This window comes from Hemiscyllium ocellatum, chromosome 15 (genome assembly GCF_020745735.1).
Source record: "Hemiscyllium ocellatum isolate sHemOce1 chromosome 15, sHemOce1.pat.X.cur, whole genome shotgun sequence".
In the NCBI taxonomy this organism is placed as follows: domain Eukaryota; kingdom Metazoa; phylum Chordata; class Chondrichthyes; order Orectolobiformes; family Hemiscylliidae; genus Hemiscyllium; species Hemiscyllium ocellatum.
The window spans coordinates 51,236,801-51,252,661 of NC_083415.1; the positions used below are offsets into that span (position 1 = coordinate 51,236,801).

Consider the following 15,861-nt stretch of genomic DNA (forward strand, 5'->3'; position numbering starts at 1 on the left):
CTCTGCCACCCTGTTCCCATTTAAGTATCCATCAAAATGTTCTTTCGAGGACACCTGAAAATGAAACAGGCCACATAAGGTTTTTTTGTGAGCAGGCGCGTTGAATGCCAATCACCTTTTTAAAAAAAAACTCCACATATTTGGAGTTCAAGTTCCTTGACAACTTTCCAGGCGCAATGGGTTTATGCATGTTTTCCATATACGCCTACCTTTTCACAATCATAAAGGGTGCTTTACCTCTAATAAAGGACTCTGTGGCTCCACCAAAGTTACTCCAGGACCAGATTTAAAGGGATATCTTATCTTTTTTAAAAAAAGAGAAAAATGTAAAATGTTCCCCAACCCTCATCCCATACATCCCTCATAACCTCTCATCTGCCCACATACCTCATGCCCTACCTATGTCAATCCATGCAACTTGATGCTGTCTCCTTTCCCCCATTGCCCTCTACCTCTAGGGTAACTTAGTTCATACTTCCTCCCATCTTACTTTTCCCCTTCACCTGCCATGCCAGCTTGAGTGTCCAGAAGTGTTCATGCATATCAGAGAAAAGTTATTCTTCCCTAACGTTCTACATTCCAGACTACACTCTATTGAAGGAGAACGTGAGGTCTGCAGATGCTGGAGATCAGAGCTGAAAATGTGTTGCTGGAAAAGCGCAGCAGGTCAGGCAGCATCCAAGGAACAGGAAATTCGACATTTCAGGCATAAGCCTTTCCTGAAGAAGGGCTTATGCCTGAAACGTCGAATTTCCTGCTCCTTGGATGCTGCCTGACCTGCTGCGCTTTTCCAGCAACACATTTTCAGCTACACCGTATTGAAAAAAGGACTCTCATTAATAAAAGCACATAATGCGACAGAATTTACTGACACTTGTTTGACAGGCCAAAATTCATTGACATTTCTAGACACTTACTGACCATTCCATTCAGGGATTAATGCATTTTTTACACACAATCCTTTGCGCAGTTAACAGTCTCAAAGGGCACTTGGTACCTCTCCGAACAGTTCCTGACCCTCATAATAACGCTGTCCTATAACCATATTGCAGGGGTACCTCAGCTCTCCAAAAGGGTATACTGGCTATCCAAAAGAAAATAAATAGCAACAGATCTGCTCTTACCCTATCAAATCTCCACCAATTCGAATTTCAGATGCTAGGGTCTCCAAAATCCAATTTCAGTCAAGGCACTGAATCATTTAACTTGGGATTCCTGACTGCTTCTTGGATTTTTCTACAACCAGAGACACACTCTGATGCAAAAGTCAGGCAGGCTTGCAGTGAATTCTGTTTTCTAACCACTTGCTGCATAAAAAAGTTCTCCTCATCATTGATGCTTCTTTTTCCAACCTCCTTAAATCACTGACTACTGGTGTTTGACCATTCCAACAATGGGAATATTATTTTCTCTATCTGCTTCATTCTTGCATCTTGTCTAATTTAGATTGTAAAGTGGCTCTCCCTACTATATCTTCTATCTTTTATTTTGAACAGTCAGGAGTTTTTGACTGAAATATTCATGTTGCCCTCTGTACCTGAGAGATTATTAAATAGGAACCAGTATTGTAATCAATTTTCATTTTTGTTTCCCGTCTGTTTGCAAATTGCACTGTTTCTTCAGTGTTATTGTCAAGATTGGTATTTTCCTAATTGCTGATCAATAATCCATTTATATTTCCTGTAAGTTTATTTTTTTTATTCTGTGACGATATTTGTATCTTCAAGTGCTTTTTGTATTCCCATCCCACCACTTTTGTCAACATAAGTCTGTTTCTCATATTTTAGTACCTTCTCAAATCCAAGTTTGTTCTGTGCATTGTTTCTCCTGCCTATGTTGTTAATCTAATGCTTGCAATTTTGACCTGCACCATCTGCCTCCCATTGTCCAGGTAAAGTCCTTTCCTGGTTGCACTACCTGCCCTTCCCATTAGTCGATTCCTTGTATTGGTACTCCAGATCACTTATTGCCTGTCTGAATTTTCCAGAATGAAAATTACGTTTTTCTTAGGAATGTGTAACATTATTCATTTGGGTGTAACCTCACTTCATTGAGGTGTGTGTGTGATAATGTTGAATGAAAGGACGCACGCCAAAATATGGAGGCTAGCACTTGGGATGTTCTGTTAATATGGTAAAAAAAATAAGCGCAAGTATAAAAGAAGTCTGAACTCATTACAAGCTTGAAGTTATGGACTGGGTGCATTTGATGACTTGCTTTGAAAAAGAGTGTATGTTCTACTTTTATAGTTAGAATTTTTAAACCCTCATCAACAGTTCCTGTCACAGAGTAAATGCCCATATCACCCAAAGAAACCTCCTTTCCATCAACCAATGATTTAATTGCTCTAAAGTGCTTTACAAATATAAATAGTTCATGTGTATGTAATAGATACTGTTGATTTGTTTATCTTTTATTTATCCTAATCAGATCATATCCACACATTATTCCTACACCCTCCTTCCACGCCATGGCGGCCTATGGACAGACACAATACACAGCAGGGATTCAGCAAGCTGCTCCCTATGCTACTTACCCACCACCAAGTCAACCCTATGGATTACCTTACAGTGAGTACAAAGGTTATATCTGTTCAGATAGGATAATTCAAACAAAAACTCTGCTTTTAATAAAAGTAATTAATTGGCTCACCATGTACTGCAAAATGTGAAGAAGAATACTTTATAAAGCAGAGTTTAGCTCTGAAATGATGGCAACATTCTATTATTTAAACAATCCTTTTCCAAAGTGTTCTAAGGATTCAACATTAGAAATAAAATCAGGGATAATAAGATACGTTATATGCAGACAGCATTTGAGGAATTGTATGCCTGCTGCCTATGCACAAATGTTTTGGGATCATCCATTGCACTCCGAACATCCGACTTAAATATTTTAAATGTATTAATAAAGGGGAAAGAAAGATGTACTGTGCTTTTGTTGCTTTGCTGGAGCCACATGAAATCTGCCACATCTCTTACCAAACAGCAAGATAATGGAATGAGTTCACAACCCATTTTGACCACACCTTGAGAGGAAAGACAGTGATGGCACAACATCATTGGCAAAAAGAAGCATGCTAGCAGCAAGGCTGACAAATTTGACGCACGTACCTAACTTAGGATTTAAAAAATGACAAAACTGAGGTTGGCTGATTCAGGTGAAAGGCAGGCCTAAAATTGAGAGAGATTTAGAACATAAACATTAAAATCTGTGAATGGAGTCATGCATAACTGGACCAATTAATTAGCAATGATACAATTGGACAGAAGCCAATTCTACCTGTTTTCTATGATTTTCCTCATACCATTTGGACCTTCCCGCAATCTAGCTACCAAGATCCTATTGTTAATATTTACATAGATTTTGATAAGTGTTATGAAGTTGAAGGCATGTACTGTACTTTTGAGAGAGTGAATGCTGCTTTGTACTGGGAGCTTACAAGTGCCTGTCACATGACTAGCTAGCAGTCTCAATGTACTGGAAAATTGAAAATACGTAACATTTGGCTGTTAAACAGTGGGCGGCACGGTGGCACAGAGGTTAGCACTGCTGCCTCCCGGCACCAGAGACTTGGGTTCAATTCCCGCCTCAGGCAACTCTCTGTGTGGAGTTTGCACATTCTCCCCGTGTCTGTGTGGGTTTCCTCTGGTTTCCTCCCACAGTCCAAAAATGTGCAAGTTAGGTGAATTGGCCATGCTAAATTGCCCATAGTGTTAGGTGAAATGGCAAATGTAGGGGAATGGTCTGGGTAGGTTGCGCTTCGGCTGGTTGGTGTGGACTTGTTGGGCCGAGGTGCCTGTTTCCATACTGTAAGTAATATAACCTGAGTTGCTATTTTGACAACATTTCAAATTTAACCAATCAGTTTAAATTATGCCCCAGGATACTAAAACCCAATCGATTTTGAATTTGTTGTTTTGCCATCATCGAATCAATGAGACAATCCGTTGTTGGGGGGAGCAAAAGAAGCAGGCAGTTTGAAAGTTAGACAGAGAGTAACTGCCATCGAGAGAGACTGCTATTCAGAATCCTCTCTATCAAAGGTACCTTTCTCATATGAAACATTTTTGCAGTAAAAGACAGAAGGCGACCCAGGTAAATCATCAGCCGAAGAAAGGAGGACACTGGAGACTGTGTGGTTTTGAAATTAAGTTGATGTAATCTTAATATGGGTTTTTATTGGAACAGTATATTGTTATTGAGTTGGAGGCAGATAACAAGCAGTTAAGAGAAGGGGAGGTGCTTAGAGGTGTGCATAATTGTTTTTTAATGTTTACTTTTAGAGTTAAGGAATAATTGATATTAATTTTCTTTAAATAATGGAATTGGAAATTCTCTGTCACTCATACCTTAACAGATTATGAGGTGAGGTGAGCTTTTCTGGATGTGTGGTATAATTAGCAGAAGGGTTCACTGTCGTAACATAAGGTACCACTGGTCCAGAGATTCCCACTTTCACATTCACAGCACACTCGCTAATTTAGTCTAAGGATTAGTATACACAGTTGCTGCCAGTGGACAACAGCTGAGACAGGCAGAATTGAGGAATGTGTGAGACTGAAGAGTGTGGAGAGCTCCATGAACTATTTCTGTGATTGGGTAGCGCTTTATGCTGGGATTTGTTTTTTTTTTGTGTGTGTTATTTTGCCAACATGCAGCTGTACTTGCTTCTCTTTAATTCTGACAGAGTTGGACCACCTGTAGGTTTTCACTGCTTACAGTTCTGCCTCATGTCTCCATGGCAGTCCACAAGATCGGGTCTGGAATTCCACAACCTTTCTCATCATCAAGGAGGAGTACAGTTAAAGAGAGACAGAGATATTTAAGAGGATACATTACCCCTTAATATTACCCACCCCATGAAATGTGCAAGCAGCAGGAATTAGAGTAAGGATGAGATATGGAATGTCGAACGTACTGCCTCAAAGGCAATAAAAGCAGATTCAATATTAGCATTCAAAAGAAAATTGGATAAATACTGGAAGTGGTGAAAAAAAAGGCTCTGGGGAAAGAGCCAAAAATTGGAATTATTTGAATAGCTCTGAGCAAAGAGTTAGTACGGGCATAGTTAGCTGTATGGCCTCCTTCAGTGCTATGTCATTCCTTGATTCTACATGTATAGGGAGATTTTACTTCAAAGAGACAATGGATGATTTCTGTCACTTTTTCTATGCAGATTGGTCAGCCACACCCACCAGATTGCATTTCACTCAGTTAGGTCTTAAGGATGATTCGCATACTCCACCTTTCTGTGGGATAGGTGAATTTTTGACAGCCATGGATGGTCTTCGCATCTTATGGGTATGCAGGCATCAGGTAAAATGAAAGAGAATTCCTCCCCTCCACCAGAATTCAAGCCACTTGATCAGCAGCGGCAGATTAATTTACAAAACATACTCCAAAGAGACCAGATTTCACTGCACTAATATCCTCACACCTCCACTGAGAGGCCAGGCAAGCGATATAATACGTCTAGTAGGATGGCTGTACTGGTTTGAAGAAAATGTTAGGGGAAAGATGTAATATTTTAAGAATCAGTTCTCTTCAAACAGGATTATCTACTCATTGTCAATTTTAAAACAAAGGTGTTAAGTAGCTTCCAATTGATCTTGTTTACTTTTGAAAGAGTTGAAGCATGTTTCAAGGTATATTTATGAACAGGCACTTATTAACAGTTTGGTTCATGCCTTCCTGAAATAACAAAGTGTCTATCAATTAGGCATCAAGACAGAAGATGGTCTGAGCCAGGCACATTCTCCGGGACAGACGGGATTTCTTGGCTATGGCACCAGTTTCAGTACACCATCACCAGGCCAGGCACCTTACAGCTACCAGATGCATGGTCAGTATCAGCTGTAACTATATCCATCACTGGTTTATCCAGAAATCTGTATTGCACTTTCAGAGTGACCGTGAGCCTGATCCTGGATAAAGACTTAATGAACATAGATCAGTAATTTTCATTTATGCGGTTTTCTCATCATAGTAAAACACCCCACAATATTTCAAATTGCTGAAAACAATAGCAGAAGCATCAGTGAAGATGATTCAAGACAAAGGTAAAGAGGTAGGTATTCAGGGATCTTCTGGAACTAGCAAGAGAGGTATTGTGACTTATTCTTTTCAGTAGAGCACTTCAAAATAGAAAACCAAAGCTTTGCTACTGGATTAGAATGGAAGAAGGAAGGACGCAAAGGCAGCTAAGCCATAGAGGGCTGAAAGAGAGATGGGGATCATGCTTAAATCTGTAAACTAGGACAAGGAGTTTGAATTCAATGCATTGAGTTCACTGGAGGTCAGAGATGAAAGATATGATAGGAGATAGTGTACAGACAGTAGAAGTAAAAAATGAGGTCTGCAGATGCTGGAGATCACAGCTGCAAATGTGTTGCTGGTCAAAGCACAGCAGGCCAGGCAGCATCTCAGGAATAGAGAATTCGACGTTTCGAGCATAAGCCCTTCATCAGGAATAAGAGAGAGCCAAGCAGGCTAAGATAAAAGGTAGGGAGGAGGGACTAGGGGGAGGGGCGATGGAGGTGGGATAGGTGGAAGGAGGTCAAGGTGAGGGTGATAGGCTGGAGTGGGGTGGGGGCGGAGAGGTCAGGAGCATCAGTCGGTTCCCTCAACTCAGCACCGCCCTCCTAACCTGCAATCCTCTTCCTGACCTCTCCGCCCCCACTCCACTCCGGCCTATCACCCTCACCTTGACCTCCTTCCACCTATCCCACCTCCATCGCCCCTCCCCCTAGTCCCTCCTCCCTACCTTTTATCTTAGCCTGCTTGGCTCTCTCTCTCTTATTCCTGATGAAGGGCTTATGCTCGAAACGTCGAATTCTCTATTCCTGAGATGCTGCCTGGCCTGCTGTGCTTTGACCAGCAACACATTTGCAGTACAGACAGTAGAACTTTAACTAAGTTCAAGATAATGCTCACAAAGCCACCAAGAAATCTTCTTAGAGAAGTCAAGGCCATGGATGGTGGTGGTTTCAATGGCGTGGGATGAGATAAGGGAAAGGTGAGCAATTTTGCGGAGAAGGGGATAGATAGCCTTCATAACAGATGAGCTATGGAATTTACAGCTCAGAGTATGTGAAAATGGAAATTTCCAGAACTACTCTGCATTACGTCATTGCTATTCAGCCAAATTATTTGCAGCACTTCTGAAGCACAATAGAAATACTTCTCAAATGGAGCATAACAGACAGAGATAATATGAAACAATCAATTATTTCACCACCATTTAAAACATTTAAAATAAGCAACATGAGTAATGTTCCTTATCTGTGATTACTCCATAATTAAGAAGTAATTAATTTATTAATATACAATAGAATTTAGGTACTTAGGAATACACAGTAGGATGCATATTCATTAGGTAGTCCATTCCAGCAGTAATTTCACTTCAGTTTTGCTAATATATTTCCACACATTTTGGCCAACTTTGCTTAACAGACTTGAGGTCATTAAATACAATGGACAAGTTAAATAAAGGATAACAAATTTCCACCTAGTTTTCCAATGCATTATATGTTATCATTGTGTTATATTTTCTTGGATTAGTATGAATATCAGCAAAGAAGTAAAATGGAAACAAATTACATTTATATATTGCCCTTAGTGTAGTGAAATGTTCCAAGGTATTTAAACAGTTAATTTTGAAATCTTTGTTCCATCTCAATCACTTTATGCCACCCTTCTGCCACACCTGTCCCTCACAGTAGTCACAATTTGCTTGGGCCCTGAGGTCAAATTTTGGGCTCATGAGCTCCATGGCAGTAATGTCTACTAGAACTAGCAGCTGCAAGGTACTGGAAATCATGTGCATTTCTTTGCACTGGGTGTGGGCTGAATGACTGAGGCCTGAATGCAGCTTCAAAACAAAACCAGTGAAAAGGTAGGTGCTTTCTTTGCCAGCCGTTTAAACATAGCTTGCCCATCCCACATAGCTGAAGTCCCTGTCCCATCCCCAAGAGCTCTCACTCCCACTCCAGCTTGCAGTCACAGAACTCTACATCACCTTCCATTCCCACTTGGTTCGCACTTTGCAATTTTCAACCCCCAGATAGGGTCACTGTGGGAAAAATCAACTAGGCAAAAGGGAGGGTTGCAGATGCTGGAGATTAGAGTCGAGGGTGTGGTGCTGAAAAAGCACAGCAGCTCAGGCAGCATCCGAGGAGCAGGAAAATCAATGTTTCAGGCAAAAGCCTTTTTGATTAAGGGCTTTTGCCCGAAATGTTGATTTTCCTGCTCCTCATGCTGCCTGACCTGCTGTGCTTTTCCAGCACCACACTCTCAACTTACTGTGAGAAATCACTGGAGAGGCACTGGGTTTGAGGTTCTGCTATTTATCCATCTAGACTTTGATGGATGTTCTGCAGTCAAGTGGGAACAGCTCCAATGAAACATCAACCGTAGTGGTGTCTCTTAATCTTGGTTTGATTCTCTCCCTGTTTCTTTTTTTCCTCTGTTTCTCACTCAGTCTTTTCCTCTCACCTGTTGAGGTGGTTAAACTAAATTTTCAGACAGCCACCGCTGACTGCATATTGTATGAGTTAGATGGACTCTTGGTCACCATAAACTAGATTTTCTGCCACCATCCTCCTTTTGTGGTTAGGATCTACAGGTCCTGCTGTGTCTAGTGTGAAAGGTGAAAACCATTCAGCAGTCTAATGGGAAGAGACTCTTGATTCAACCCATACATAGTTTATTGCATTGGCTACAAGACCAATCAGGTACGATAGACCGTGTTACAAAGGAGAAGACCTGTCATTTTCGAGATCCAGAACTGGTTAGCCTTTCCCCACAAGTCATTACAATAGAATTAGGTTGGGTGCATATAAATGTTGTCTGCAGAATTAACCATTTCAGAACTATTACCTTATGCAACATCATCATCAAACATTTACTTAAGAACCTAGGAAATATCTCACTCTCAAAAGAATCATCCCTCATTAATTTCCAAATACAGCTTTAAAGAAATAGTGTTAGATTGATTTAGAATTCTTCATTAACTAAAATGTCTTTACAGCATGCTTTTCCCAGCTTTTTACACAGTAGGATGCATATTCATTAGCCAGTCAAATCCAGCAGTAATTTCACTTCAGTTTTGCTAATACATTTCCACACATTTTGGCCAACTTTGCTTAACAGGCTTGAGGTCATTAAATACAATGGACAAGTTAAATAAAGAATAACAAATTTCCACCTAGTTTTTCAACGCATTGTATATTACCATTGTGTTATATTTTCTTGGATTAGTATGAATATCAGCAAAAAATAAAATGGAGACAAATTATATTTATATATTGCCCTTAGTGTAGTGAAATGTTCCAAGGTACTTAAACAGTTAATTTTGAAACCTTTGTTCCACAGCCATTTAAGGATTCATTGAGTAACTGTCCAAACAATACACATCCATTTCATATCAATGTGATGAGATGCCTAACGTGTTCCTATATCAAACAGAACACTAGCTTTACAGGTTCAGTGTTAAGCCTGATAAAATTCAAGAATTCACAACATTAAAATCAAACTTATGTTTCTAGTCAGATATGGAAGATTTCCTGAACCCCCTGAATAAATTCAGGCAATCCCTCTCTGATACATTCAGTCAACTGTTGAAAACAATAAAATTATGATTGTGCCTGTACTGGTGAAACCCAACAAAATTCCAACTGCTTCAATGTGCATGCTGAGACATAAAAGTACAGAAAAGACTGAAAAAACAAATTAGGTATCATTTATACTGTACAAAAATTGTGAATTGCCAGTTAATTTCCTGTAAAATCCAGCAATGGTCAGTTCCTTTCCTCCCATGTTACAGGTTGCCATAATATTAGTTAGTCACCTTCATGTCAACCATCATTTTTTGATTCGGCAGCTGGTTTCACAGCTGGATGTCATTCCTGCTGCTAATTTGCCCCATTTCTCCAGGCTTGAGATACCTAGTATACACAAACTTGCATGTACCAATAACTCTGTTCTTTTATTGTCAACGAGTCCTGATGCGGCAGTTAATCCCAGGTTAGAGGTGGGAAAACAGAACCAATTCAACTCCTCATGAAAATATATCAGTCTTCCCATTTAAATGGGGAACATGGTTTAACAGTGTAAAATGGTGTGGTGAATCAACTAAGTAGCCCCAGACACGGGAGAACATGGGGTATTGACTACATTTCTGATTCCAAATATTTTAACTAAACTCTCACCAGCCAGCATTAAAGATTGCTGTTGTCTAAAGACCAGGAAACGTGCAGAAGGCATAGCAGTCAATCAGCACTTACAAAAAAGATAGCTGAATACTCAATTTAAAATTTAAATTGCATACTCGACATCATGAATTTAAAACCTTTAGGCTTCATGAGATTGTCCCTTTCTTTCAGCCTATATTCCCCTTGTCCTGAGATATAGATTTCTGTTCAAGACATATTGTCCCAGATACAGGGCAAACTTCTGCAACTTACTTAATGGCTATTTTTCCATATGACTTGATACATAGGAGTGGAAGTAAGGCCATTCAGCCCATCGAGTCCACTCTGCCATTCAGTCATGGCTGATGGACCTTTCAATATCACTTTCCCGCACACTCCCTGTAGCCCTTACTTCCTTGCGAGATTAAAAATTTATCGATTTAATTCTTAACACGTGAACCTATACATTGAGAATTGAAGGAGTATTCAAAGGTGGGGGAGGGGATTAGGAGCTGGAGAGCCACACTTTCCGATGTTTCAGAGGCTTAACAGGGTGGTTGCCGAAAGCATGATTCCTTTCATGAGAGAATTTAGAATTAACTGCATCAGTTTCAGACTAAGCGATCTCTCATTTAAGATGGAGTTGTGGAAGAATTTCTAATGTTTAGATCAGAGTGGTGCTGGTAAAGCACAGCAGGTCAGGCAGCATCCGAGGAGCAGGAAAATCGACATTTTGGGCAAAAGCCCTTCATCAGGAATTGAGGCAGAGCTCTCCACCCTGGAAGCTTCCTGCCTCTATTCCTGATGAAGGGCTTTTGCCCGAAATGTTGATTTTCCTGCTTCCCGAATCCTGCCTGACCGGCTGTGCTTTACCAGAACCAGTCTGATCTAAGCTCTGGCTGCCAGCATCTGCAGTCCTCACTTTTGCCTAGAAGGATTTCTTCTGTCATCAGATGATGAATCTTAGGATTCTGTATCCCACCTGTGGCAGCTAGTTATTGAATATATTCAAACTGAGTTAGACAGATATTTGATTAACAAGAGACTTAAGGTTATGGGGGATAGGCAGGTAGTTCCACGTTCCTATCAGCTGCGATCGTATTGAATGATGGAAGGCTCATGGAGCCAAATTGCCTACTACTGATCCTGTTTCATCTATTCTTAGGTTAACTGTGAACTCCCAGGGCTATTGTAACACCATAGCCACTGCTTTAGTTGAAATCAACTAATTTAACACAAGCTAGCATCAAAGCTATGACTTTTTTCACTTCCTTAAACCTTAATTTTAACCCATTAGGAGCAGCATCTGCAATGCAATAAATATAAGATTAGTATTTTAATACACTTAATTTCCAAGCTCTTGAGCAAGTCCAAAAGCAGTGGCAGACCCACTTATGATGTAGGTTTGTTCCTCAAATGTCATCAATCTAAAAAGCTACTCATGAGAAGGAAGCAAACTTTCAATTTGCAGTGAGTCTAAAATGGCAGCCACATTCCAAAAGCAAATGGGGGGTAAAAAACATCGGTTTTATAATGAAAATAAAACTGATCTGTCTGTCTGAGTTGGCTAAAGATGAAAGAAATATAGGCTCCTTGTGAGGGGCACATTGGCCAACACATGAAATTAGCTCATTTTCTTTTTAGTTTTGTTCGGAATTTACACCCACACAAACAGTGAGTAATAATGCGTTACATGCCTCCACTTGGCTGAGTTAATTTAAACCCCATTGTACAAAGCTGCCACAACACCAGGTGTGCAATGTCACAGTTAACAACTCTCAGCTTTTCAATAACAGCTTCCAATTGCAAATGATGAAGTGACTACTCTATCCATTGTGCTTGTGTGGGTCTGAATTCATTGCTGTTTTAGTAATTTTACATAAATCAGTGCTACTAGAATAAGAGGCCCTCATTCAAGCTACCAAATAGCTTTAGTTTTAACTAATAATCAGCCAGTTGGAGCTGAAATTTACAGTTGTCAAGATAGCAGATAAGAACCATGTAAATTTCTCTCTTATCTGACAGCACTTGGAAACAGATTTGCTAGGTGCTATCACATTGCCGTTTGTGTGGTCTTGCTGTGTGGATGCTGGGTTGTCACATTTCCCACAAGAAATTAAACTTTACACGTACTGCGTGTTGTGAAGTGGTTTGGGATGCTCTGACTTTGTGAAAGTTGCTATATAAGTGTAAGCTCTTTCTTTGTCTGAGTACACATGAGAAAACAAAATGATTATATTGGCATAAGGAAAACATCTTCTTAGGATCCATATATAATTAAGTTGCCATGTATTAATTCTAAAGTGCATATAAATAATAAATGTTTCGTTACCTGCATCTAATAATACTGTAAGATACTGTGGACTGCACAAAGTTCATTTGATTTATGAAGACTATTCTATTTAATAGTTTGATGATAAAAACAACATCAAAAGCGTTATCCTTCAAATGTTTACTCTGTAAAGCTGGACGTTAATTGTATAGGTGCTGGCCCCTAGTTATACTTTCCCCAAGTAACTATTCTTCATCTGCTAGCTGAAATCCTGAAATACTAATCTGCCATATTTGGGCTCTTATTTCTTCGGGAAAACCCAGCCCAGTGTTTTAAAATTCAGAAAGTCATCATCCCTTGAAAACAGTGAGTGCTGCAAGGAGATGTATTCACAGAGGACACCACTTCCAAACCTGATTTTGTCTTCACCTGATGTGAGAGACATAACACTAAATTTAAGCCACATGATGCATTGAAAGCTCTCAGGAGTAAGGACCATGACTGACCCCTGCCCCCTTGTTAACCATGGAGATGTTGAGATCTATAATAGGTTTCTGATGCTGCCCTGCTAGAAATCAGTGCTCTTAATGTTCGTTGCTCAGGTAGAAGCCATAATGTGACATCTGAATTGTGTTTCAAAGCAACAGATTATGCTTTGTGAATTTAATGTCTTAGTGAGTAGAAGCTAGCTGAGAGACACAAGGCCAATTTTCCTGGCTCCTTCCTGCACCAACAGTGAACAAATGCAGAATGTCTGAAATGCACTGAACCTCTATAGGCTGAGCAGCATCCAAGTTATTTGTGAACCAGCCCTAGGCCAAAAGAATTCTGCCAATGTGGTCTAGTGTCAGGAAACAAAGGTGTTCATGGAAGACCAGCTGTCATCTCTGTGCTATCCAGTTGTTGTTAGGGAATTCACAGACCTGCTAAAAAGGAATGTAAGATACATATCTTCTAACCTAACTACCTGGTCCTCTATGTAATTTAATTGAGGGCAGCCATTAGCCCAAGAAGAACCATCATCTTTTTATGGCATGTATGCCTGACAACATGCATACGCAAATGGGGCCAGTGTGGAATTTCATCCTGTAATTTTATTCTACACCAGCCACGGATGCAAGCTCTTCCACCAAGGAAAGCTCCAGAAACTCCAAGACTAAATATGAAGGGTGGACACCTGGTGTGCTGCCCTCTTGTTCCTAACATCTTTTACCTGGTGATTTTCAGAAGCTACTTAGAGTTCTATATTAAAGGATTTTTGAATTACATTGGGGTTCATGCAAGTAATGATAAGCCACATTTCAATTTGGGTTATCATAAATAAATAAAGATGATGATGCAGAATAAAGTTTATCATATTGGGTAGAAACAGAGATCTCTGGCGTTGCATAGGATTCCATGTCAATCCATTCACAGTCAAATTTAATGGAGTGTGAGGGGATTTTTAGTGTAATGTTATCCTTTTGGTAACCAACAAACTACATGGAAGTGGAAATACTGAGTTGGGTCAGAATTCCCTCAAAAACAGATGCACCACCGTTGTACCTTTAAAAATATGTTGCTTCAGTGATATGTGAAATGAGTTATATACAAGTTTCCTGTGTCTACTTCTTGGATTCTCATTGCAGTAAATATTAGCATTAAATCCGTATAAAGTATGTATAAGCAACAAAACAGCATGAAAACTCATTTACAGCTTTTAAAAATATAGTTCAGCCTGTACACCTCATCAACTAATTGGGGAACAACACGACAAAAGTAGAACAGTTTTTGACTCTTGCAATAACTTTGTGGTAGTTCAGTTTTTTTCATCAAGGTGACCAGGGTCATTCATTGCTGTAAATAGACAAGTCACGTTGATAGATTTCGTCATTAATGTAGCAACATAGAAATGGTTGTTCAAAAACCATGTCACAACAGGAAGTAGGGTTTTGAGGTAGAAATGCAAGGAACTCTCAAGATTTTTTAAAAAGTATTTTTTAATTGAGTAATAGAAATATAGAAAAGAATCGGATCAAAAATAATTAATGTTAGCTTGGATAACTATTTTAAAGAAAAAGGATGAATACACTTGAATATGACTAAAAAGGATCACAAACCAAAAGCATTTCTTCTTGCACCCATCAGGGTAATTCAGACTCATGAAAGGGCTCATAGCTGCCATCTTTGGTTGAAAAATACACAGTCTATTTCAGTTTACCCTGCAAGGGGAAGCTGTCTCAAAGATTTGAGCAGCGGGTGAAACCAGCCAGCTCACACTATTGCTATGCAATAAATGCACGTGGTATTAACCATTAACATGATGCTGCAGTCAAAAGGATATTTTGCCTGCCACATAAATGAGCAAAATAATATGAATTTCAGAGCCAGTGTGATGCCAGGTATGTAGACTGTACATCCCAATGACTGGTTGGTCACCAAAGCCCTCCGCTTCTTCCTTTCCCACCGTACCAACCAGTACCCTTCCACTGACACCCTCCTTCGACTGACTGAACTGGTCCTCACCCTGAATAACTTCTCTTTTCAATCCTCCCACTTCCTCCAAACTAAAGGAGTTGCCATGGGCACCCGCATGGGTCCCAGCTATGCCTGTCTCTTCGTAGGATATGTGGAACAGTCCATCTTCCGCAACTACACTGGCACCACCCCCCACCTTTTCCTCCGCTACATCGATGACTGTATCGGCGCTGCCTCGTGCTCCCACGAGGAGGTTGAACAGTTCATCAACTTTACTAACACCTTCCATCCCGACCTCAAATTCACCTGGACTGTCTCAGACTCCTCCCTCCCCTTCGTAGACCTTTCCATTTCTATCTCGGGCGACCGACTTAACACAGACATCTACTATAAACCGACTGACTCCCACAGCTACCTGGACTACACCTCCTCCCACCCTGCCCCCTGTAATAACGCCATCCCATATTCCCAATTCCTTCGTCTCCGCCGCATCTGCTCCCAGGAGGACCAGTTCCAACACCGCACAACCCAGATGGCCTCCTTCTTCAAGAACCGCAGATTCCCCCCAAACATGATCGACGATGCCCTCCACCGCATCTCCTCCACTTCCTGCTCCTCCGCCCTTGAGCCCGCCCCTCCAACCACCACCAAGACAGAACCCCACTGGTTCTCACCTACCACCCCATCAACCTCCGTATACAGCGTATCATCCGCCGTCATTTCCACCACCTCCAAACGGACCCCACCACCAGGGATATATTTCCCTCCCTCCCCTATCAGCGTTCCGCAAAGACCACTCCCTTCGTGACTCCCTCGTCAGGTCCACACCCCCCACCAACCCAACCTCCACTCCCGGCACCTTCCCCTGCAACCGCAGGAAATGTAAAACTTGCGCCAACACCTCCTCCCTCACTTCCCTCCAAGGCCCCAAGGGATCCT

General features: G+C 40.7%; 1 protein-coding gene across 1 annotated transcript in view; it reads left to right on the top strand.

Annotated features, from left to right (window-relative positions):
• Positions 1 to 15,861, top strand: part of LOC132822978 (eyes absent homolog 1-like) — a 259,480-nt gene that overhangs the window by 101,128 nt on the left and 142,491 nt on the right. The window contains exons 5-6 of the mRNA XM_060836459.1: positions 2,431 to 2,570; positions 5,723 to 5,845. Coding sequence (XP_060692442.1) covers positions 2,431 to 2,570; positions 5,723 to 5,845 — 263 coding nt within the window. The remainder of the gene's footprint in view (positions 1 to 2,430; positions 2,571 to 5,722; positions 5,846 to 15,861) is intronic.